This window comes from Phyllopteryx taeniolatus, chromosome 19 (genome assembly GCF_024500385.1).
Source record: "Phyllopteryx taeniolatus isolate TA_2022b chromosome 19, UOR_Ptae_1.2, whole genome shotgun sequence".
NCBI lineage: Eukaryota > Metazoa > Chordata > Actinopteri > Syngnathiformes > Syngnathidae > Phyllopteryx > Phyllopteryx taeniolatus.
This window is the reverse complement of record NC_084520.1, coordinates 9,743,763-9,769,660: the sequence shown is the minus strand read 5'-3', so window position 1 is coordinate 9,769,660 and position 25,898 is coordinate 9,743,763. Positions and strand designations below refer to the sequence as shown.

Here is a 25,898-nt window from a genome sequence, read left to right as displayed (position 1 = left end):
CATCCATTTTCTGAGCCGCTTCTCCTCACTAGGGTCGCGGGTGTGCTGGAGCCTATCCCAGCTGTCATCGGGCAGGAGGCGGGGTACACCCTGAACTGGTTGCCAGCCAATCGCAGGGCACATAGAAACAAACAACCATTCGCACTCACAGTCAGACCTACGGGCAATTTAGAATCTCCAATTAATGCATGTTTTTGGGATGTGGGAGGAAACCGGAGTGCCCGGAGAAAACCCACGCAGGCACGGGGAGAACATGCAAACTCCACACAGGCGGGGACGGGGATTGAATCCCGCACCTCAGAACTGTGAGGCTGACGCTCTAACCAGTCGCCCACTGTGCCGCCAAAACTGTGTACAATCACTGAAAAACATTTTAACCTGAAATGTTCAAATTGGTGGTGGGGGTAAAAAAAAAACACACTAATTTGCAGTTACCGAGAAATGTCTACTCTGAATTGTATGCTTCTATAAACAAACATTAGGTACTGGTACAGTATACCACTATAAACAATGGATTTTGCTTCAAGAAAGCGTGATTGTACAGAAAATATTGAAAACTGAGCATTAGCTTTATAAAGGCAGATTTGTTTTTCATAAAGCTCTTGAGTGTTTCTAGATTTGATTGGCAGTTGCGTTTCATAGAATTAGTGTGTGTGTGCGCCGTACCGTCTAATCAGATTTCCTTGCTGCTACACACGCCCAGCCAATCGGCGTGCAGCAGGGGCGGGACTTGTGTGGAATTCGGGCAGGTACGTCAGTCGAGCCTTTTGGCTGAAAATGGATCCACTCGAGTCGAATTAGTCTGGGGAATAAAAATTTAAACAAGAACATTTTCGGCCTGGGACAATTATTTTCACTTTATTTCCATGATTGTTTGGGGTCTGTCTACAAGGACGGATGGACGAGAGCTAGCTTGTTGGCTTCGTATGAAAAATGCTCGGTAAGTTGTTCATTTTAATGGCAATGCTGTGTTAAAAGTCTATGTGGAAATCGGCGAAGTGGTTATAACTAGTTGGTACTAAGTCAGCATAATCGCATTTATGTTTAGTTTTTAGTATTTTACGGCAACTCTGGAGACTCGACGTTGTCGCTGTCCACGGTTCTGGGGAAGCCCGAGGTGACGTCACGAGGAGGATTAAGTTTAGTGTCGCGTAACCATGGCAGCGCACCACGTGACTTCCTGACGCTCCATCATGTGCTACATAGCAATAGATAATCCCACACTGATCGCTGCAGTTTCAAGATGTGCAAAATACAGAGGTGGCAAAAGTACTCACTCTGTGCTTAAGTACAGATACAGATACTTATGGAAAACAAATAAAAGAAGTGGAAGTACCTATTCAATTTCTGCACTCAAAAAAAACAATACAGTGCATGCTGAAAAGTTGATTGAAAAGTAACAAGCCCATTTTGACAAAGTAAGGAGTATAAAAGTACAGAAATCTGTTTTCAAATGTGGAGTAAAAGTACAAATTTACATCTGTACAGTAACAAATATTTGTACTTGATTTGACTTTAACCAGGAAGCTGAGAGAGATGCATCATGGGAAAGAATGGCCAGACATGTGACTACAGGAATCCCAAAAGTCAGCTGTTATGTCACAAAGGTAAGTATTAACTGTTGGGTAAGATAAAAAGAAACCAGTGTCTTCATTCCTTTTGTGTCTATTTTTTATAATGTTGGGTAAGATAAATCCAACGTTAACCTTCTGTAAACACCAGTTTAATATACAGGTTAGCACAACGTGGATCAAATATTGTCTTGCCTCCCCACTCTATGCCGCTGTAGACATGTTCGCCTGAACGGCGACGGCTCCGGCAGGCTCCATGGCTCATTCATCGGAACCCTCCTGCAGGGAGAAGACCCCCGGCACACAGGGGAAGTCGCACTCAGCGGCGCGCAACATTGTACGGAAGAAGGAGCAGCAGCAGCAGCGGCGGCGGCGAGGAATCCGATCTTCCTCACCCATGGGCCGCGTCATCCTCATCAACTCGCCGGTTGACGGTAAGACAAGCCTGTTTACATAAATAACATATGTTAGTTCATTTAAAACGTAATTGTCCTTAGTGTTTGCAAGATGTATTGTGGTTCATCAGAGACTCTCAATAGACATCGTTTTCAAAAACACGTCAGGAGCCCAAATTGACTTGAAACACGTTAGTTAATTGAAGACTACTGTAAATTGAGTTCAATGTTCACAAACCCCTATGTTAGTTAATTGAAGACTCCACATTGACTTCAGTGTTTACAAAAACATACGTTAGACTAATTTAACCTAATTGTTTACAAAAAGATGTATGCTAGCTAACGAAGGACTAAATTCACTTGAATAGTGAAAAGACTCCAAATTGACTTTGTTTACAAAAACATGGAAGTTGGTTAAAGACTAAATTTATTTAAATGTTGACGAATGTGAATTAATTGAAGACTCTAAATTGACAAAACACACTAGTTAATTGCAGACTAAATTGAGTTAAATGTCTACAAATACGTGAGTTAATTGAACACTAAATAGACCTCAATGTGTACAAAAACGTCAGTTAGTTAATTAGACTAAATTGACTTGTGTGTGAGTTCATAAAGTTAACTCATTGCAGTTAACTAAATACAAATTTGACTTCAATGTGTACAAAAACATGAATGTCTTAAATGTTTACACACGAAAAGACTCAAAATTGACGTTTACAAAAATATGTCAGTCATTTAAGACTAAATTGGCTTTGTTAACAAAAAAAGTTGCATTGTAGATCATTAAAGACTAAATTGACAATTCTTAACACAAACATGCACATTACAGTAGTTAATTGAAAGCAAGAAGTTGATTTCGCAGTTTACGTGGATGCGTCTGTCTTACGGTATTTTTCCAGGCGGCGATGACAGCGAAGACCTTCACACCATCACGGTGGACAAAAGCGAGGACGGCAAGCTGGGCTTCAGCGTGCGCGGCGGCTGCGAGCACGGCCTGAGCATCTTCGTCAGCAAGGTGGAAGACGACAGCACGGCAGGTGGGACGGCGCGGCGGCATCACGTGACCTTCGCCGGGGACGTTTTTTTTTTGTTTTTTTTTTGATCCGAGAACGCGCCCTGTCGTTGTGCACAGAGGAGGCCGGGCTGCTGGTGGGCGACAAGCTGGTGGAGGTGAACGGCGTCAGCCTGGAGAGCATCACCATGAGCAGCGCCGTCAAGGTCCTAACGGGCAACAACAGGCTGAGGATGGTGGTGAGGCGAGTGGGCAAGGTGCCCGGGATCCGCTACTCGAAAGAGAAGACCACCTGGTGAGCAGTGGTACTTCGTTGCTGTATTTACAGTGAATATAAAATCAATCTACACAGCCTTGGTCAAACGGTACATTTTTGTGATATAAAAAAAAAAAAATGAGGCCAAGTTAAATCATTTCCAAACTTTTTCCACCATTAATGTGACCCACAATGTGTACAACTCAATAGATTCTTTTCAAAATATTTTCGAGAGGGGAAGTCAAAATAAACAACGGAGATAATATAGTTGCACAAGTGTGCACACCCTCATAAGTGGGGTTGTGGCGATGGTCAGAATTAATCAATCACATTCAAACTTAATGTTAAATGTTAATGTTTAACCCCAAATCAACTTCAGATGTTCTAGTAGATGTTTCCTCTATTTTTTTTTTTTTGCTTTGTAGCAGAAGCTTGAAGGGTTTGCGCTAACACTGATTGGTATTTGGAACTCTTAACTCCCTTCACATTGACAAAGGTCCCAGTTTCAGCTGAAGAAAAACATGCCCCGAAGCATGATGCTGCTACCATCATGCTTCACAGTACGTACGGCGTTCTTTTGGTGATGAGCAGTGTTGCGTTTGTACCAAACATTTTGGAATTATGGCCAAAAAGTTCAAGCTTTGTTTCATGGGACCATAAGATTTTCACACGTGTTTGAGATTTCAAGGGAGTTTTTGCAAAATGTAGCCAAGCTTGGATGTTTTTCTTTGTAAGAGAAGGCTTCTGTCTTTCCACCCTACCCTGTAGCCCAGACATGAAGAAGATGGGAGATTGTTTTCACATGAACAGCCAGTACTTGCCAGAAATTCCTGCAGCTCCTTCAATGTTGCTGTCATTTTTTGGCAGCCTCCCTTACAAGTTTTTGTTTTGTCTTCATTTCACTTCTTCAATTTTGGAGGGATGTGCAGTTCTTGGTAATGTCACATTTGTGCCATATTTTCTCCTCTTGGTGATTACTGTCTGAATTTTGTTCTATGCTATCTTTAATGCCTTGCAAATTCTCTTCTCCTGAATGATACCTTACAACATTGACATCACCTCTGATGCGGAAGGCATCTGTCTGGACCATGGCTTGTGCTGTAAGATGTGACATTAAAAATGTCAGGAAAAGCCTCCCAGAACATTGGAACTTTGTCATTAAAAAGAGGCACTTTAAACGGTGGCAGGTGTGTGCTGAAATAAGTTTGAATGTGATTGGCAATTCTGAACCCAGTTATCAGAGGGTGTGCACACTTGTGCAACCGTATCAATTTATTTTTACTTCCCCCTCTATAAAATATTTCAAAATATATATCAATTGACTTGGACAGGTTATAGGTCACATTAATGGCGGAAAAAGTTTTGTAATGGTTTATCTTCGTGTAATTTCTTTCATAGCACCAAAAAACTGGGATTTGAACGTGTGTAGACTTTTTGTATCTACTAAGAACAGAGTCCGCTAGTGAGGAAGCAGAAACGGTCGAAAGCGGGATGATGATGAAAATCAAACTTTTGGTGCTTTTCCAGGGTGGACTTGATACACAGGCGCATGGTGGTGGAGGAAAGCGGGCGGACGCCTTCGGACGCCAGCGCGAGCAGCGCTCTCCGCAGGATCGTCCACCTGTACACCACCTCTGACGACTACTGTCTGGGTTTCAACATCCGCGGTGGGAAGGAGTTTGGTTTGGGCATTTACGTCTCCAAGTAGGTATTCTTCCAGAAACTGTCTGGAAACACGTCCTTCCCCCATTCACCGCTGACTCCCCGACGTCTCAGGCTGGACCCCGGCGGCCTGGCCGAGCAGAACGGGATCAAGATGGGCGACCAGATCCTGGCCGCCAACGGCGTGGGCTTCGAGGACATCAGCCACAGCAACGCGGTGGAGGTGCTGAAGAGTCACACGCACGTCATGCTGACCATCAAGGTGAGCGAAAAACGCCGCTTTCGAGGGCCCGCTTCATTATGGACGGTTGCACAATTCAGCGGTGTTCCAGACGAGCGCTGTATCCAAAAATCCGCATGAACAAAGATGGGGGGGGGGAAGCAAGTTAGTTAATTGGTTGTCCCCATTGTCTATGAAAATATCAATTTTAGTTTGACAAATGTCTACAAAAACACCTATGTCAGTAATTGACTTCAATCTTTAGAAAAATACAGACAGTTAAAGAGGCGGCACGGTGGCCGACTGGTTAGAGCGTCAGCCTCACAGTTCTGAGGTGCGGGGTTCAATCCCCGTCCCCGCCTGTGTGGAGTTTGCATGTTCTCCCCGTGCCTGCGTCGGTTTTCTCCGGGCACTCCGGTTTCCTCCCACATCCCAAAAACATGCATTAATTGGAGACTCTAAATTGCCCGTAGGCATGACTGTGAGTGTGAATGGTTGTTTGTTTCGATGTGCCCTGCGATTGGCTGGCAACCAGTTCAGGGTGTACCCCGCCTCCTGCCCGATGACAGCTGGGATAGGCTCCAGCACGCCCGCGACCCTAGTGAGGAGAAGCGGCTCAGAAAATGGATGGATGGATGGACAGACAGTTAAAGACTAATTTGACTTCACTGTTTACAAAAAGATGTAAACGAGCCAATTGGGGACTAAATTCACTTTCATGTTTACAAAACACGTCAGTTATTAATTGAAGACAAAATTGTCTTCAATTTCTACAAAAATATGTACAGTGGTGCCTTGTGATACGAGTTTAAATCATTCCGTGACCACGCTCGTAACTCAAAACATCTTTCCCCATTGAAATGAATGGAAATGCCATGAATCTGTTCCAGCCTCCCTGGATCACATTTCTTAAAATAATGATATTGTACTTTATAAAAACATATAGTAATGACATAATAAAATAGAATCTAAATAATTCAAAGATTTTGCTTGAATTCAGTGGACATTGTGCTGCTCCTTCTGATGTGCAGCTCTCAGCATGATACACTACAGTTGTACACTACCACCGAAAACAATAACAACATAAAAATATGTAACAATAATAATAATAAATTAATATCTCTGAGAGTGTCACTCAAAATCTTACAGGTGCAGCTGTACCTAATGAAATGTCCAGCGAGTGGAACACAACACACATAGCTAAGCTGTATATTAAAGCTACTGTGTGTGTGACAGCTGGCACACAGTCATAAAATTCCTCCTCACTTGTCCAAGCTTGAGTTTCTCTGTGTTGAAAAAAAATAGCCGGGCGGCGTGCATTATTCAGCAGGCGGCACGGATCAGGTGCAGACGATAGCGTGGCGTCGTCCATCATGTGTTACTCCTGATCAAATATAACGTAGATGCTATCAAAGTTTAATACGAGTTGATTTACATATTTTTCCCCACCAGGAGGCCGGCCGCTACCCCGCTTACAAGGAGATGGTGGCGGAGTACCGATGGCTCAACAAGTGTATGTTATTCCTCTGCTGTCCTCAAAGTCTTATTACAAAATTACAATTGGTGGGTAGACATTATTTCCTCCTAAAAAGTATGAAAACGAATGGAAAACAAATCCTTGTCTTTTCTAATGGACAAAAGTTTCAAATCTTATCTGACAAACAAATTCATCTGTACTGTGTTATTTGACAAACATTGAGTTTTTAGGAGAGCAATTATTCAAATTAATTTTTTTCTTGGAAAAAAAACAATTGTTCATCCCCCAAAAATGACTTTCTTGCAAAAATAAGTATGACAATTCTCGCAATATTCAGACCTTCTCATTTTTTGGGGGGGGGGAAACAAACAAAACCATTTTTCTCAATAAAATTACTATACTCAAAAAAACTATTGAAAAACAATTATGTTCAAGCTGTAACTCCTGTTTCTTAACCAATGTTTGTCTGCAACTTCCTGTCTAAAATAACTTTATTCTGACAAGATTTATAATTTTTTTCCTTCCAAAAATATTTTTGGGGAAAAATTAAATTAGGATGTTTTTGTCTCAATACATCTGACTTTATTTTGTTAATATAAAACTTTTCCAGAAAGAAAATAATAAAGATTCCTGAAAAAAATCTGTTCTTGAAAATCCTCCCCAAAAGCAAAAAAAAACCAAAAAAGTCTCGCAACTTTTTTCGCCTCCGAAAATGTTTTTGTTGAAACATTTTCCTTGGAAAATGCAATTTTATATGTACAAGTGGACCTGAACGAGAGCTGGGTCCTCATTCAAGTTGATTTCTCCCCCAGTGGCCAACGGGGGTCAGAAATCTTCCTCGCTGGGGTCTGAGTCCAACTCGTCAGCATCCTCGCTGTCCTCGGAGACGCCGGTCAGTTCTCTGAGCGGCCTGTCCCAGGTCATGTTCCCAACTAGTTTGCCGTTTGCCTCCGACATGGTGGATGTGGGCATCTCCACTGAGGACCAGAGGTGGGGGGGGGGGGGGGGGGGGGGGGAGGCACCTTTTTTGCTTCATTTCTCCTCTCAGGCTTCTCTCACGACAGTGTTTTGTTTTTTTGCATGGCAGGTTCGAGTCGGAGCACAGCGAGGCAGTCATCCAGACGGACACCACCCGCAGCCGGGGAGCCACCACGCTGCTGCGGGACACGGCCATCCGCCGGGAGGAAAACGAAGATGAGGGCGGTCCGAGGAGGGAGTCTCGTAAGACGGCGGTGCTGCTGGCCCTCAGCAGACCCAGCCGACCCATCAGCCGCTCGCAGAGCCAGGTCACCATAGCAGGTGTGTGACTCGCACAAAAGATGCCAAGAGAGGTTTTTGTGTGTGTATGTGTTTGTTTTGACAGAAATACAATGTGCCTCCTAACACAGAGATCAGCCAGAAGAAAGCCAAGAAGCAGAAAGGAGGAAAAAACTCTGGAGAGAAGAGCGCCCTTCAACGCTCCAAGACGCTGGTCAACTTGTTGTTTGGAGGCGCACGCAAGAGGGACGCCTCCAGGGGGCGCTCAAAGTCGCTGTCTACTGACAAAGAAGGTACTCCCACTTTCTTCTGGTTGGTTAATATTCCAGCCATCACGCCAGTACCTCCACTGAGTAACTTTGTTTGTGTGCAACTTCCTGTCCATTCAGCAGAACCTTCAATCTTTATCCATCCATTTGCCGTACCCTTTCTCCTCACTAGGGTCGCGGGCAGGCTGGAGCCGATGCCAGCTATCTTCGGACGAGAGGCGGGGTACACCCTAAACGGGATTGCCCCCGCACCAAAATAAAAATAAAAATAAATAAATAAATAAAAATTCTTGGCAAACAAACTATTTTCACATAAGACTTTTGTCTTGGGAAAAAAAAAACTTGAGTTTGGTTTGGAATAACTCTAGAAATGACTCCTCATTTTCATCATGTCCTGTAGATGTGCCAGTGCGTTTCTCTTCACGGTGTTTATCAACTTTTCAAGATTTTTACAGTTTTGATGTTTTATTGGGTTTACTTATATAATGGATGTATTTGTATTTGTATTGTTGCGTGACTAGTAGATATTATTGTAACTATTTGTGTTGTATGTGATTGACTTGGACTTAATGTTTAAGTGCCCAGATCACCATTGCAAAAGAGATGTTCTGTCTCGACTGGTCTATTACCTGGTTAAATAGGAATAAATTAATAAATAAAACCTGGAGATGTGATGTCATAAAAGTGAGGGAAAAATTTGAAGAAGAAAAAAAAAAACACTGTCCTGGTCCTGACCAGGTTGGAGCCTTGGCAGAGGTCCGAGCGCTGCGGCATTTCCAGAAGAGACGCTGCGAGCGGTGGAGGAGTTGGCACAGCGTCTGTTGACGGAGGAGGAGGCGGAAGCGGTGATGAAGGCGTGTCGGACGGTATGACGCCGGCTACGGTCTTTCTCTGTTTTGTCTCTTTTGCTTGAAAAATGACAACATCGCTACTTGTGCCACAACACTCAGTATGTGGAAGAAAGGTGCGTGGAGATGTTAATACGTCACCTACTGGCCGTGCTGGATAGGCCTGAAAAACTGCTGCTGCTCAGAGAGGTCAGGTAAGTCATTAGATGAAGTATTAGGGACACACAATAGGGGTAAAACAAAAAAAGTCATTATACTGCCAGAATAAAGCCACAAAAAGGTCCTATTACTGTGTTATGAGATGAAAGAATTACGCTTCCGCCTCTTAAAATTATAACAAAGAAAACTTTACTCTCAAAATATTCTTGTTTTTTCCTGAAAATAATGTTTTTTTTCTTTAAAACAAAATAGGGCTTTATATTAATCAGATTGACTTTTTCTAGAAAAAAAATGTACTTCATTAAAAAAATGAAGACTTCTTGGGGAAAAAAAAAACTGAGAACTTTTCTCTCAAGAAAAAAAAACTACTATTTTTGTGGTATAATTATAATTTTTATATCAAGATTATAGCTTTTTCTAACATAAAAAAAGACAGAGCAACACCAGGAATGAATTACAGCATCTGGTGATGTGTTGGTGTTCCAGACTTCAGACTGTAAGTGACTGCAAAGGACTTGCAACCAAGTATTCAAAAGTTTGATTTATAATTGTTAATTTATCCCATTACTTTTCATCCCTTACAAACTGTTGTAACTCCTACACCATTCATCTGATTTGGATGCAAACGCCCTCAAATCAAAGCTGAAAGTCTGCAGTTAAAGCACATCATCATTTCATTTCAAATCTATTGTGGTGTTTCCGTTTAAAAGATGAGATTTGTGTCCATGTCCCAATATTGTATATATATATACTTGACTGTATTTTCTTGAAAACATTTAAATCTCTTTGGGGAGGGGGGGGGACTTTTCTTGACAAATATTAATTTATTCCCGCACTACATTTTTGTTTAAGAAATTTTTGCTTTTTTCCTTGAAAAAATAAGACGACTTTTTCTTGACTTCCCTCAAAAAAATGCAATTTTTCCAAGACTTTTATAGAAAAAAAACCACACCCATGGAGCACAAACATTTTGACCACTATTCCAACATAACGTGTAAATATCTTTCCGTATAAAACCAAGAGCGGTCTTCTGAATGAAGTGGAGTCACAAATGCCGGCCAGATTAGGATTAACGGCTTTGTCGGCAGAATCTCTGTGACAGGTGTTTTTTTTTTCTCTTTTTTTTTTTTCATTTTGTAACACAATACAACACTTCGAGACCGAATGACTATTGTTGTGTTGCACAGGAATGAGTTGTTCAGTGTTACACAATACAGCATACTGAGGACTAATTCCTAAACACTCACATTTTCTAAAAAAAAATAGGACTTTACTCTCATAATATTACGACTTGTTTTGAAGAAAAAAAAACTAATCCTTGGGAAAAAAGAAAAAGTTTTTCTAGAATAAGTATGAATATTCTCAAAAACTACTTTTTTTTTTAACCCCCACGATTATTTTCTTTAAAAGAAAATTCCTGTTTTTCAAACATGACTGACTGTTTTCTTGAGTAAGACTTTTTTTCCTTAGGAAAACTTTCCTTGAAAAATCTAATTTTCTAGAAAAAAAAAATTTCTTGAAAAAAAGTCTACATTTTCCCTAAATAAATAATAATATATGACTATTCAAATTTTCTTTCTAGAAAACTAGTCATGAAAAAATAACTATTCTCGCAGTATTAAATAAAATTCAGAAAAATATCCTTCCTTAGGAGGAATACTTGAAAAATTCTAGAAAAAAAAATAATACTAGGACTAGATTTTTTCCCTTTTTGAAAATAAAAATAATAATCTTGAAAATATGACTTAATTCTAGAGAAAAATGACTTCATTCGTACATTTTTTCTTCTTGAAAAAAAATTTTTCTTAAATTTCTAGACTTTTTTTTCTTAAAACATTTTTTGGGAAAAAAAAAAAAAACATTTCAAGTAAAAAAAAAAAAGACCACACTACTTACCATAATGTTTCCCTGTAGGATGTTGCTTCCGGCCACCCATCTCCGAGAATTTAACAGCACTGTGGAAGCGGTGGAGGTGGAGGCGTACGACATCCTCAAGTACCGCTCAGGTGTGCTCATGTTTGACAAACACACACACACACACACACATGCATGTATCTTACCTTACCCCCCCCCCCCCCCCCCCAGTCCAAACACCGCCTCTTCGCTCTCCCGCATCCGGACGAGCACCTAAACGCCGCCTCATCACGCCGATCCCAGGTAGGTGCCTCAAGTCGGTCTCTGTACAACATTTTCAAGGTTTGAGGGTGGACCACTACCAAAACACTAGCCTCTTTCTCTCTCACACACACACACACACACACACACAAATGCCACAAAAGAACTATAAGATCCAGCATGAATTTGCTTGTGACTTTCACACAGAACCCATTAAAACAAAACAAAAAATCATGCCCCCTTTCGTGTTTGGTACCATTCACACAGAACAATAAAAAGTCAGCTTTGCTGGCAGCATGAAAGCCTTATTGCACTAGGCTGATATGGTGCGATGTCTTTGCGTCAGATTTGCGAGGGGGGTTCGAGCTGCACAGTGCCGCCATGGTGGAGAAGCAAAGCCACTTGGTTGACAAGCTAGAGAAGCTCAGCCTGTCGGGGCCGCGGGCGTCCAGGCAGCGACGGCGGCGCCCCACTGCCCCCTTCACGCCGCTGCTGGACATCCCGGTGGATGGGTACCAGTTCACGGAGGACCACAAACACTGGCCCGCATGTAGACCGGACCCCAACTGGCTGCTCTCCACCGAGTGCGATTTTGGAAGCGTCGCCACGGTGCGCTCTGAAGAGGTCTCAGATTCTGCATGTTTGAATGACCGCCATGCTCCACAAGAGTATGAACTCCAAACGGTCAGCATCTCCAAGACCAAGCAGTCACTCGGTGAGTTTTCGTCTTCATTTAAGTCTTTTGTAATCGGGGATTTGCTTTATTATTCCTGATACTAAACATGCTTCGGTAACTCAACTCACATCACAACAAGCAGCAGGTAGCGAGATATAATTAGTAACTATAAATGTCCTTCAAAAAAGAGGCTTCAACTGTTTATTGCCACTTTCAGCCGAACGTTATTGTCAAGCTAAACATAAAACAGAGAATTACACATTGTGCATTTAAAACAACCACTTAGCCTCCACTAGCTTAATATTAAGATACAATGGGTAAACTCCATAGGCTAACATTTAGCATATATAGGGCGGAGTTGTTACCCTTTAAGCAACAGATATGAGCAGCACAATGTGCATTGAAAGCGAAAGTGTGACAAAAACGGTCTAATTTTTAATTCTATTTAATTGTGTCATTACTGTATGTTTTATAAAGTATAATATTATAGAGTGCAATTTTTCTCATTAAAACACATGACAAAATGTTTTTGTTGTTTTTTGGGATCTTGGAACAGATTAAAGGCATTTCCGTGAATATCACTGGGGAAGATGATTTGAGTTGCGAGCATGATCAAGGAACATAAACTCTTATCTCAAGGCATCACTGTAATGTGAAAATAAGTGCTTCTTGGACAAACATCACTTTTGTCAAAACGTGAACACAATCGTTAATAACTTAAATATTTCAACAAATACAATTAGCAAAATTGAGCCTTTCCAGCAGTCCTGATATGTGCTGTATGTTGCATTCATTTTGCTGTTTTTCTCTAAAATTGGTTAATTTAAAAGGTATTTATTTCATATTTTAAAATCCTTTGTCACATAAAAGAAGTGGTTGATTCATAGTGACTACTAAAATAAATATTTTGCATAATGTACATCTAACGTTGTTTACTTAATTTGTTTATTCATTATAATCCATGCATCCATTTTCCATTTATCCTCAGTAGGGTCGTGGGCGTGCCGGGGCCTATCCCAGCCGACTCTTGGCGAGAGGCGGGGTACACTCTAAACTGGTCGCCAGCCAATCGCAGTATTCAATATAATTAAATTATAAATAACACAATCCTGACCTGGCTCAGTGTTCTGGTGTTCAAATTAAATGTGGCCCTTGACCACAACAGTATGCTCTATAGGGTTTAAGTCTGGAGGTTGACTTGGATGCAAACCCAAATGTTTTCAGTCTACAGTGACAAAGGAATCGGCCTTAGTTTTCCATTACTTCTATTTATTTTTGTTTAAATAAACTGTAATTGCTTTTAGTCTGAGTTAAAACATATTTTACTACCCAAGTTGGTCATTTTTGCACCTGATTATCAATCGTCATGACGTACTCTAGACAGAGAATTGAACTTACATTGGGCGTCTCTGATGTAACAGGCATCAGCATATCTGGCGGGATGGAGTCCAAGGTCCAGCCGGTGGTCAAGGTGGAGAAGATCTTCTCGGGAGGAGCCGCCTCCAGCTGCGAGGTGCTTAAGGTAACGTGGACACACAACCAGAAAAGGCAGCAAAGCGTGCGACCTCCAAACACTCGCGCCTCTCTCTTCCAGGCCGGATTCGAGGTGGTTAGCGTGGACGGCACGTCGCTGCAAGGAGTCACCCACCACCATGCCGTTGACCTCATCCGAAAAGCCTTCAGCAACAAGGCCAAAAACCCCATGATGCTGGTGGTCAAAGTGCCCTGCAAGCCTCCAAAGACATCATTAGCACAACTTAGTGGTCAATAATGGCCAAACATCTCCATTTTGGAAACAAAAACAACAATTTCATAACAATTCAGTGTAACCTTTAATAAACACAAAATATACAGCAAGGTGAAAATATTCATTTCTCTCTATATATGTGCTGCGGAAGCCTGACAAACATCCAATATGAAGACAGGCCTTGTGGAAACATTTCTTTGGTCTATTCACAGTGACAAGTGCACTCAGAATTATTTACAAGTGGAAAGCAACCCAAGGTCATCATTGTCGTCTTCTCTTGGGCACTCAGGGGAAGGACGTAAAATGGTCGCACAAGCTCCAAATGTCCAACCATCTTAACGAAGGTAGTCGAGCAGGGGTGGGCAAACTTGTGCGCAAGGGCCACCTTTATTTATTTATTATTTAGATATGAGCCAGGTGATTAATAGATCATGTAAATTAAAACGTATGACTACATGTTTGTTTTAATCAAAGAATTCTCAATTTTATTTAAAATTAATATACCAACTAACAAAAATGTGAAATGTACAGTATGTGAAAGTTTATTATAATAAAATCAATTCTCATTTTGAAATTGTAATTATAAATAATTTTATTAAGCAATTAAGAAAAATACTTATGCTAATTAACTCAATATTGTATGTATAACCAATTGAACTATTATTAAATAAGCAATTACAAACAAATAAAATTGTTTTTATTCTGTTTTTAGATTACTTACAATGAATCAAGAAACCATTTAAGGATTACTTTAATTAACCAATTTAAGAAAGAAAAAAAAAAGGGGGCAAAATTTTGCATGCCTCTTGATAATGCAAATGCTCTGTGGTCTGGAAAAAGATGCAGGTCATATGTGGCCCTGGGTCCATAGTTTGCCTACCCCTGTAGTGGAGGATTATGCTGTTGCTCTATTCAAGTATTGAAGCACACGAGGAGACTTGACTACAGTAGTTTGATTTTTGTAAAGCTAGCTGCTATCGTCACTGCTTCGTTTGACAGAGGGAAGTTAATTTCTGACGGCTTCCACACAACTGGTAACGTGATGAACAAAGCTGACAAGATCGTCTTGAGATTCGTACTTCCAGGTCGTACGTAAGCTAACGCAAACTACCACGTGTGAAGTGACCTAAAAATAAGTCAGATTTCTGTGGCAGCGACCTCATCGAAAACTATCTCATTGCCGCTGCCGTCGTCGTCGTCGTGGTCGCGGCTCTCTAGCTCCTGGCTGAGGTCCCTCAGGAGGAGCTCCAGCTGCCGGTTGTTTTGGTACATGCTCACGTAGTTCTGCTGCAGTTGCTGCTGGTAGCGCAGCACCTTGTCCTTCTCTTCCTGCCACGTCTGCCTCTCCTCCTCGAATCCGCTCACCTGCCTCTCGGCCCGCTGCCGCTCCAAAGCCAGCTCGCCCTGCAGGTGCTCGGCCAGGCCCCGCAGGGCGTCCCGCTCTCCCTCGGGTTCCCGCAGGTGGGACAGCTCGCCCTCCAGGCGTGCCGCTTTCTCCCGCAGCAGATCGGCCTCGCTCTTGCGGCGCTGCAGCTCGTTCTCGCACACCTCCAGTTCGGCGGCTCGAGAGCGTGCGACGCTGCCTGCTTCCTGCAGAAGGGCCTGGACGCCGCTTAGCTCGCCGCATGTGTCACGCAGTTGCCCGCGCAGCGACGCAACCTCGCCCGCCCGCTGGGCCAGGTCCACCTGCGCCTCCTTCAGCTGCTGCTTCAGTAGAGAGATCTCGCCTGACTTTTGGCACACCTGATGGAAAGAGATGACAACACCGCCAACATTGGTGTTACAAAGCTCCTTGGGTGTGCATCTGGCAAATTTCATGGGACTTCACTTTTTCCACATTTTGTTATATTGACCGCTTTATTCCAAAATGAACACACCCTAGCTAGTCGCCAGCCAATCACAGGGCATATACAATGGCTCCACGCATATTCACGGTTCGGCATTCACACATTAATTTATTTGCAGATTTTTTGGGGAAACCTATCCCCGTTAGTTGCAGAAACCCCCACTTATTTTTTTCTTCCCCCAAACACCCCGCTATTGACTCGATCCACCACCTGTTGCCGTTTTTTTATGTGTTTTTTGTTTTTTTTTCTCAGGGGGAAAAAAAATTATATACGGCAGTTATGATGAGCATCAATTATTTGCAGATTTTTGCTATTTGCAGTCCGGCCCGGTCCCTATCCCCACTCCACTGCACTGCACTGTATATACTAGCATTCATACTTTAGCAGATTAGCTAAGCTATGAGTGTGAGTACAATGTAAATATTGATTGTATGTGTTTTTTTTTTTTTTCATGCTCACCTCCCACTCTGTCTCCTCCAGCCGCGGGCCCAGCTGGATTTTATCGTGTTCGTAGGAGGTGCAGCGCTCCTCCAGCTGCTCTCGCTCCTTCAGGAGCTGCGCAAAGTCCTCCTGCAGCTTCTTCTTCTCCTGCTGCAGCTGATGAACCTGCGAGACGGAGAGGCTGAGACACTGGTGCCGCCAACTGTGTTTTTTGGGGTGGTTTCAATGTGGAGGATTCTGACCTGCATCTGAAGCACCTGCTGGGTTCGCTGCGCCTTCTGGGACGCCGCCTGCATCCTGGTGGCGCAGCTCTGCCGCAGCTCCTCCAGACCCAGCTCAAAACGCTTCTGCTTCTCTTCGTAGACCTCGAACATCAAAGACACCGGGGCATTTCATTAGGTACAGATGGGATCTATTACAATAATTCAACAGGCATGAACAACAAGGACATGAAATGGGGCAGGGGGCACCATGCTGACCGTGATTTTACGTCAAACCAGACGCCAGTGCGGATGTCAACGTTATGGCAATGCCCCGCCTCTAGCCTTTGACACAGCTTATATATTGGATGCGATGAGACGATGCGGGTGTGCTTCCTTTTACCTGACAGATAGCGGCCTCGTTGTCGTCCAGGTTGTCTCGAAGTAGCTGGAGCTCCGCCTCTCTCTCCCTCAGCTTGTCCTCCAGGTCCCTGATGATGCCCTCGTAGCCTTCCGCCGCCCCTGGCGACCGCCCACCAGACCCGCAGTCCGACAGTGGCTGACCCCGCCCGCTGACGGACCCGGTGCTCTTGCTGGAGGACGAGCGGCCACTGTCCGAGTTGGAGTGCCCGTTGACCCCCGCGCAGGGGGTGCTTTTGGTCGCCTCTGGGTGACCCCCCGCCGTCCCCTCTCCCGCCGCCAGACTGGAGAGCGAGTTGCGTCCTGAGTCGGACAGCGAGCAGGAGTGGCCGCTGCTTCCGCCGCCGCTCCGCCCCGCGCTGTACGAGCTGCGCCTCTCGGAGCCGGACGGTGACAGCTCCCGGTGAGCGGCGCCCAGCAGGCCATTCTCCGGTACGTTGGCACTGTGTCGGGGGGACAGGTACTGCATGGTGCCACGGCTCTTGGGGACCACCGGTTTGAAGGCGGTGGGCCGCAGCACCGTTTTCTCCATCTTCTACATGAAGAAGAATCACCTTTTATTGTCATGAACATGCATGCATGCACACAAAATTTGTTCTCTGCATTTTACCCATCACAGTGAACACATACACGTTAGTGGAACACACTGGAGCAGGGGGCAGCTGAAGCGCCCGGGGAGCATTTCAGGGTATCAGTGTCATTGACACTCACCTTTTCCAGTTTTCCCGACACCGGTATGAGTTTTGGGGGCGGTCCCCCGACGTTCCCATTCAAGCCCTCTTTTATCTCGTCTTGGTATCTCGTCGGGCTGGCGGGTGCCATATGGTGGTCATTCCAGTCGTCCACATAGTTCCACTTCTCCCGCCCACTGTCGGAAGTCCTAAGTGCTGGAGGACTGCGGTTGTGCAAGAAGTGCTCCTGAGGAGACTCCGCGCCCGGTAAGGAAGTTCCCCGTCGGACTCGTCGGTCCCGGTAGGGACGTGATGTGAGATCCACAGCGGCGGTCGCCGAGGCATTGATGGGAGGAGAGGGTCCCGAACGGTGTCTTCTGCGGGAGCGTGCGGTGTGACCCGGGTCGTGTGGCTCAGCGGGGATGGGCGGAGCCTGAACCAACGCCATCCTGGACGCAAGGTGGCCTTGAGGCTTCTGAAAGTAAAAGACCCGGTTACAGCTGTCACCTGACATAAAAAAAAAAAAAAAACCTGAGCGATGTGCTATGGAGCTGTTACCAAAAACAATTCCTTGCCTTATAAAGGCGCTACATTGAACTTACCAATTATGGTTTCTTGAATTACAAAAGGCTATGTCATTAAACATTATTAATTGAAAAACAAAGTACCATGTTACATTTATCAGTGATGGTTCCTTGTCAAATAAAGCACAATGTTGGAATGACCAAATATGGTTCCTCGTAAGGTTTAAGGTGCTATGTTAATCTTGCCAAATACAGTAAAGTGCCATGTTGACGTTACCAAATATGGTTCCTTGCCCTACAGGGAGATCCATTATAGTTATCAAACATTTTTCCTTGTCAAATAAATAAAGTGCTACATTGGACTTGAAAAAATACAATTCCTTGCCTAATAAAATACTATGTTCAAGTTATCAAATGTAGTAACTTGTCAAATAAAGTGCTACACTGAAGTTCCCAAATCTGGTTCCTTGCCAAACAAAGTATAATGTTCAGGTTCCCAAAAATGGTTCTTAGTCTTATAAAGTGTGAGGTTTAAGTTATAAAGTGGGGTTGCTTGACCTACAAAGGCCAAAGAAACAGTTATACATCCAAGTCATTAAATTATTTGCCCAACAGTTCTAAATTGAAGTTTGCCATTACTTTAGTCCATAAAATGCAGCAGGTCTACCTTCCAGTGTGCTAACTGCTGCTCTGCAAGTGCAGGCCATATGAAGTGCAGACCAGCATGACCTACAGTAGACTGGAACGGAACATGCCCCCCTCTCTCAGTGGCCCACACACAGGCAAACAGGCTGCCCCATTGATGAGGCCCATTCAAGCAGCACAAAACAGCCCTTGAGAGCCTTTCAGACTCGAAAAAAGTCTCTTTTCTGTGGAGGTCGTGGGACGGCTTGGCGCACGCTGACAGCAACAAAGGCGACCGTCTCCGCACATCGGTTCAGCCTGGGGAGGCACTGCACTAAAAAAAAAATATAAAAAATCAGATGCGATGCCCTCATATAGATTCTCATAACAAGCGGTGCGGACGTGGGAGCGGAAAGCGAGGCCAGCATACTTGAAGTGAGGGTGAGGTGGTGAGGGCGTCGTCATTCCCACTGGACGCTGCTGCTAAAGGCGTCCTTTGGAGCGGCTATTTTCAAAGCAACCCACCATGGCACCAAGCAATCTGCTTGTGCCTTCAAAAATGAAGCTACTGTGATAGTGCTCAGCAAACGCATCAACTGTTTCTGACAATGTTTCTTCACGCCTCTACTGCAATGGAGACAGAAAACTCATATTGAGTTGTATAATAACTGTTTCTCAGTACTGCTTCACATCTGTGTTGCATGGAGTCCACCTACTAATATTTAGTTGAACAAGCACCGTTTCTGAGGAGTGCTTCACACCTGTGTTACATGGGGTTCAACTAGTTGTATAAGCACCGTTTCTAATATTGTGAACACTATTGAGTCCATCCATCCATTTTCTGAGCCGCTTCTCCTCACTAGGGTCGCAGGCGTGCTGGAGCTTATCCCAGCTGTCATCGGGCAGGAGGCGGGGTACACCCTGAACTGGTTGCCAGCCAATCGCAGGGCACATAGGAACAAACAACCATTCGCACTCACAGTCATGCCCACGGGCAATTTAGAGTCTCCAATTCATGCATGTTTTTGGGATGTGGGAGGAAACCGGAGTACCCGGAGAAAACCCACGCAGGCACGGGGAGAACATGCAAACTCCACACAGGCGGGGCCGGGGATTGAACCCGGGTCCTCAGAACTGTGAGGCTGACGCTCTAACCAGTCGGCCACCGTGCCGCTACACTATTGAGTATTAATTTGATATCCTTGATAATCAGCTTAAGGTCCATGTCCATAAAGCTCTTACGGCTTTTCATAGAATGCAACCATATCATGCACACAAATAACATCGTCAACGCTCACCACTCACCTGTCAACGACGCGCTGACTCTGAAGGCCTCACAAAAGCATCCTTCCAACGCCGCGAGCAGATCTTCTCCTTCTGTCGACCAGCGAGAGGAGAAAGAAGAAAACACACGTTGTTGTGTCAGTAGAAGCCGAGCAGTCACGCTCATAAACATTCAAGTGCGTAGAGGGAGGAAAAATGAGGGAAAATCTGAGTCATGGTGGCCGAGCTGACACGACTGAGGGGATTTTCCGAGTCAACAAGAGTGAAGAGCGAGGAGGAATACAGTATAAAGACACCGTCATGCTCCAACCTTGCCATGTGTTTTTGTGCAAACCAAAGACAAACAGTCTCAACGTTTGGTCAAGATCTGATCTTGTGGGGCCAAGTTATTGGAGTTTGGGGTTTTACGGTGTCCTATCAAACTTTGCCACCATGCTAGACCCACACGCATTTATGAAAACTACAATGGCTTGCAAATAAGCATCGCCCTTCTGCCTAGTACACATAGAGTATACATGGTTTGGATTTGAAAGACCTTTATGTGGTGCCAGATTGCTTCAAAGCCAAAGGGCAGACTTTCTTTGGGTTTTGAGACATGGCTTTTTTGAGGGTGTCCTGACAACAGACATTTCTACCCAACTTCATGGAGCTAAGTTAAACAGGATTCGGTGGCTAATTTCCCCCCAAAAAATGTAAATTTAAAAAAAAATAATAATAATAAAAAAAAAAAAAAAAAGGGGAAGCGCATACATCCCACATGATATCAATCAAACGTCTTCAATCCGGTTCCTCGGGTTAGATTAGCGCTTGGCTTTGTATCTTGACTCCTCGGGCTGCGTCACAGACTGCATCATTGAGACCTGCGAGGCATTGACGTATACAAGCAGTCACGGGTTCACGCCCATACGCCCGTCAGTTGGCTCGGGGGCTGTTTGCTAACGTTACGCGTTGCAACGAATGAGGCCAGCAATTAAAAGTGCTCCACCGTTAAATTACAAGCGCACTACAATGAGTTCATCAACCATCCAGACAGCTCAGATTTGACTATTACAATTACAGTGTAAGTTGGAGTTCAACCAATATTTTACAGAAAATTCTGCTTCAAAAATCAAAACGAAAATTGGAGTGATGTCACATGAGATGTCAGCTAGTGTGATTAGCTTTTTCTTTGGCTTTTTATGTTTTTGTTTCTCATGATGCCATTATGGATAGAAGGCTACAAGTGAGGAAAACATTTGACACGTAACAGAAAATGGAACTTGTGCAAGTGTACCTGTTGTGGGACCTAGAGGCAGGGAAGGATGAACATTAACAGACCCCTCTTATCATGACAGCCGTTTCCATGAATTACCAGTTAAGTGACTTAATGTTTTACCTACTGTAATGTGTGTGTATGCTCCCACTCAGAATGTGTACTTCCCTATCAATGGCGAGTACCTTGAGAGAGCGCATTCATAGGCTGCCAAAATCTGCTCAAATCTGCTGGTGATTAATGACAGATGCCAGCAGGGAGGGGCCAGATAACGGTTTAATCTCAAAACAATCTCCTCTAAATCCATCCTGTCCGGAATTCAATTTGGACAAGCGTCAACGATTTAACCCATTGGCACGTTCTTGTAAAAAGAAAAGCATGGTTGCGAAGTTGAACAGTGGTCGGTAACATTCATGGTAACATGTTTAATGGCATTTTCAATGATTATACCGAACATTTATGATATCATCTATGGAGCATTATCATGCCAGAATTAAGTTCTTTATTTAACAACATTTTTATTGTTCTATAAATTATTCATTATTATTATTAAGGGACTTTCGCTGAGAAATTCAATTATTTTAATTGACTTAGGGGAATATAGAATTATTCTGAATTATTATTAATAATAATTATTCTGAATTATTATTAATAATAATTATTCTGAATTATTACTATTGATATGATTCGTTAATGAAATAGAAAAAATATATATTGAATCCATAAATATCTTGGTTTGACAGAAACAAATTCCATGGAGCTTTATTTAATTTTGGTATTTTTTTGTAATAAAAAAGTAGGTTTAATACAATTATTTCATATTTTTATTTGGTGCCATTTGTACATTTCAATCACGTTATTTGGAACCAATAATTGATATGCCCATCCTCGGAACAATGGCTAGCACGCACCATAAAAATCTGATCACACAACAATAGAAAACAATTTTCCCATGCTTGTCAGAGGTAAACATCCACATGAACGGACTGCACATCTCCCCCTCCAGCATGTAGGCAGGCCCAACGCCTCCACCTCCAGGCAGCGTAAGCCCTTATGTAACACAATGACGCGGCCACCCTGCTCCAGCAGGCCTCTCGCCACCGGCCAAGCATCTGCACCCGCAACATCCTCAGCTCACCTCTCGCCGCCGACTATGTGAGATGACCAGTTGGTGGCCTCTCGGCTGGAGAATAATCAGGCCAAAAAAATCACATGCGCATGAGGAGAAATGTATTTAAAAATAACACACAAGCAACCTCAGGGAGCGGTCGCCCCACTTCCACCAAATCTAAGTTTGTACCCCGACAACAACATTCGAGGCGGAAGAAACATCTACCGCCATTTATGCCATCGGGAGCCCATTTGGCATTTGGTGAATGATAGTAACCTATTACAGAAGTGTCATTTATAGCAAGTCATCTAAATTTGCTGCCATGCCAACTCAAATGTTTATCAATCTATCGTCTCCCATCTCTCTCGTATACTGTATGTGCGTCGAGTTTGGTAGCAATAGGACAAAAAGTCCAGGACGAGTTCATCTTTGAAAGAGCCCTGAAAGGACTAAATCGACCCCTAAATGGGCATTTTAAACCGAAATGTAAGACTTTGTGTCTTTTGCGGCATGGCTTCTTGAGACTTTTTTCATGCGTCTACTCATCATAGACAATGTCTACCGAATTTCATGTTGCTCAGTTAAACTGGCATTGGGTGCTTTTTTTGTTTTGTTTTAATTTAAAGAGTGTAGTATACGAGGTTCAAATTTGGTAGCAATCGTACAATATTACATGGACCAGTTTGTCATTGAATGACCCTCACAAGGTCCACTTCAAAACAAATTGGAAGACTTCCTGTGTCTTTGCACGAATGGCTTCTCCAGACTTGTTGGTCTCTTCTGCTTCATCTTGATTAAGTATCGAGCAAGGTGACGCTGGGTGCAGTTTTGGTCCACTTGCAAAGAAAGTAGGCCAAAAGTCAAAAGGAGATGAAAGAAATCTGCACATTAATGACATGGCATATGGTGCACCTGAAAATCTGGGACGGACACAAAAAAAACGAGGATTGTCGTTAAGAGTGCTGGTTGAAGTTGTTCTCATTTCAACACATTTTCCCATAGGAAATAAGGGAGCTTCAACTTGTCCCCGGTTAAACTCTCACAGTCATAAAACCTTTATGAACTGTACAGGCAAAGTTTGATAATTCATACAAGTACAAAACCAAGTTAACCACTGTCAATAAAATGAAAATTAAATAAAGTAAAACTACTTCTTGCCAGTCATTATTCCTTATTCATTTAGCCAAAGTCTATTTACGTTAGTATCTGCTTGGTAAAACAAAGAGTGGATGTGATCATATCTCTAATTGATGCCAAGTACAGGCAAAGATATGGCATGCTTTGTTTTTTAAATCCAACTTTAATTTAGGTGTTTTTTCCTCCTAAAATTGGTTGATTAATATGTATTCATTATCTACAAATGACCTGACCTGAAACTTTGCCCACCACTGTTTTACATCATATCTCCCCTTTGAACTCTTGTTTTTTGGACGGTCTTGTCCGAGTGAAAATGAACACATTTGAAATTCATGAATTGTCAACCACTCAGTCTTGTAGCTCAGGGTGATAAAGATGAAACGGGCTCTTTAGTTTGTTTCAAGTCTGAGCAGGAAACGTTTGACGAGATTGCCAAACTCACTCAACCTGTCTCGCATACACAAACAAAGAATGAAAGCATACAAATGATTTTTTTTTTTTTTTTACCTCTTCTCATATTCTTCACTAAAGTGGCACACACAAATATAGACAATTGGGCCAATTTTCAGATTTTTCACTCCTTTGTGATCAAAGTTACCATAGGCCTGAACATTGGGTGTCTTTCAAAGATCAACCTGAGTGATTATCCTGTGGCCTGTGAAGAGTGATTTTCCCACCCTAATCAGCTGGAAAAACAGTTGAGGCTGACGGTCGAATCAGTTAAACCTGTTCAATATTTACAAATCCTTATTTGTGGAATACGGCCGGGCGATTAATAAATTTTATCAATTAATTGGAATTTTTTATTGCTCAGGAAGATTTTTTTCGTTTTCACCGCTTGCACTAACAACATGGCTGCGAAAAGAGAGGAACTGGTTTACAAAAAGCACAGTCAGTGTTGCCAGGTTAGTGACTTTTCTGACCCCTCCAGCGACTATTTTTCAATAAAGCAACTGGCGGACGATTTCAGACAACATGAGCGCAATCATTTTGACATTGTTTAATGAAGGACAAAAAAGTAGCCCAGTGGAAGGAAATCGCAGTCAATCGCACTGAACATTGGCATCGAAAATCATATTTTTGTGAACAATATTCTAGATTTTTTTTAAGGCCATATCGCGGAGCCCAAGTATGGGATCGCTCAACTCGTGCAATGTAACCTAGTTAGTGGATAAACTTAACAACTCAGTCTAACTTCTTCTACGACCACCCTTTCCTCTTAATATTTTCTTTATGCCCTGTGGCACCACACTGCCTCTCACAGGTCAGTCCTGGTACTACGACAGACATCTTCAGGTGTGTTGGTCATCTCCTGCTATGGACACATTAAAGCCCAGTAAGCAAATTGTTTCGTGTGCGGTCTCACACATTATAAATATATAAATATCGGTTAAGATGTTTTAAAACAAACAAACCAAAAACGTTTTGCGTGTATAGTACCCCACTTCTGTCACGTGAGCTCGTGAACTTAGGAACATTGACCCACACACACCTTGACGACGAGTGGCAAAGTAGACGCGACTCCTTCACTGTCGGCTTTAGACGACACATTCCGTACTTTTAACAGCTCAAAAACAAGAACATATTCTCGATACATGAAAGATTTAAAAACAAAAAAAAGTGTCTCACCAACCATGGACGACGGTTAAGTGTCTGGGGCAGCTGCTGTTCTCTCGAAAATCCAGGTTTAGCTCTCGTTTCTTCTTCTGATATTAAAAAAGCCTTAATCGGCACACTTGAGACTTTTGAAAATGTTTACGTGGGAGACACCTCATTATTCGACGCCGTACACAGACAGACTGAGTTTGTTGATGTGCGCTGAGACAAGCTGCAGTTAAGCTAGCGAGAAGCTAAGGAACACGCTTCCGGTCGCGCCTTGCAAAATAAAGACAGCTATATCCGGATGTCACCACAACAAAACAGGGTTTTTTTTCAACGGCATGACATCCCAGTAATTGTACTTTTTAAAGTCTTTTGTGATGGAAAATTTACTTTTTAATGGCATCACGGTAACTGTCCTGCGACGTGTCCACGGTGTACACTGCCTCTCGCCCAAAGTCAGCTGACTCCAGCTCACCCATGATGATCCTAATGAGGAGAAGCGCTGCAGGAAATGGATGGATAGTTTATAATAAACCTACAGGGATAAGGCCTTCTCCTCATACAAAAAGTGCATTGCTCCCATGGGGCATGTGAGTGTTTCTACACCCACACTTCTATTCAATTGAAATGGTTTAACACCCACACTTTTCCCAAGGAAAGGTTTAGGTGTGAATGCACACTTTTCCAGACAAAAGGGTTTAGCACACACACTTTTCTGCAGAGGTGTCACAGTTGTGGGGAATGCGGGAGTTTCAATACCAACATTTTTCCTGGTGAAAAAGGTTCAACACCCACAGTCTTCCCAGTAAAAAGGTTAAAACTCCCCCATTTTCCCATCTCCCACCCCACACCCACACTTTTTCTGATGTAAAGGTTCAACACTCACTTTTACTCCTGTAAGGGTTCAACGCCCACAATTTCCCCAGAGGTGTTCCAGCTTTCACCAGGAAAAGTGTGGGTGTTGGGTGTTCAAACACCCACATTTTTCCCAGTGAAAGGGTTCAATGGTCACACCTTTTCAGGTGAAATGGTTTAACACCAACACTTTTCCCAGTGAAAGGTTTCAACACCCACACTTTTCCAGCCAAAAGGGTTCAAGACCCACACTCTTCCCCAGT

General features: G+C 43.2%; 2 protein-coding genes across 10 annotated transcripts; one reads left to right on the top strand and one right to left on the bottom strand.

The window, feature by feature from the left end:
• The first annotated feature begins 89 nt into the window (after positions 1 to 89).
• Positions 90 to 13,845, top strand: LOC133469232 (PDZ domain-containing protein 7-like). 3 transcript variants are annotated; one of them, XM_061756039.1, is made up of 18 exons: positions 90 to 940; positions 1,524 to 1,607; positions 1,790 to 2,005; positions 2,869 to 3,006; positions 3,102 to 3,276; positions 4,765 to 4,941; positions 5,014 to 5,161; positions 6,572 to 6,632; positions 7,409 to 7,586; positions 7,684 to 7,895; positions 7,985 to 8,146; positions 8,861 to 8,988; positions 9,073 to 9,164; positions 11,044 to 11,135; positions 11,215 to 11,286; positions 11,591 to 11,959; positions 13,342 to 13,442; positions 13,515 to 13,845. In XM_061756039.1, the coding sequence occupies exons 3-18, from the start codon at positions 1,828 to 1,830 to the stop codon at positions 13,689 to 13,691; spliced, it is 2,460 nt and encodes an 819-aa protein (XP_061612023.1). In that variant the 5' UTR covers positions 90 to 940; positions 1,524 to 1,607; positions 1,790 to 1,827; the 3' UTR covers positions 13,692 to 13,845. The 3 variants fall into 3 exon arrangements, with proteins under 3 accessions (XP_061612023.1, XP_061612022.1, XP_061612024.1); XM_061756038.1 differs by having other exon boundaries at positions 13,342 to 13,845; XM_061756040.1 differs by lacking the exon at positions 11,215 to 11,286 and having other exon boundaries at positions 13,342 to 13,845.
• On the bottom strand, positions 13,729 to 25,041 carry LOC133469233 (leucine zipper putative tumor suppressor 2 homolog). 7 transcript variants are annotated; one of them, XM_061756046.1, is made up of 9 exons: positions 24,808 to 25,040; positions 19,700 to 19,771; positions 18,825 to 19,021; positions 18,438 to 18,728; positions 17,287 to 17,721; positions 16,559 to 17,110; positions 16,198 to 16,320; positions 15,974 to 16,120; positions 13,729 to 15,410 (listed from the first exon to the last, which is right to left on the bottom strand). In XM_061756046.1, the coding sequence occupies exons 5-9, from the start codon at positions 17,692 to 17,694 to the stop codon at positions 14,805 to 14,807; spliced, it is 1,836 nt and encodes a 611-aa protein (XP_061612030.1). In that variant the 5' UTR covers positions 17,695 to 17,721; positions 18,438 to 18,728; positions 18,825 to 19,021; positions 19,700 to 19,771; positions 24,808 to 25,040; the 3' UTR covers positions 13,729 to 14,804. The 7 variants fall into 7 exon arrangements, with proteins under 7 accessions (XP_061612030.1, XP_061612028.1, XP_061612031.1 ...); XM_061756044.1 differs by having other exon boundaries at positions 24,812 to 25,040; XM_061756047.1 differs by lacking the exon at positions 18,825 to 19,021.
• Between the last annotated feature and the right edge of the window lie 857 nt (positions 25,042 to 25,898).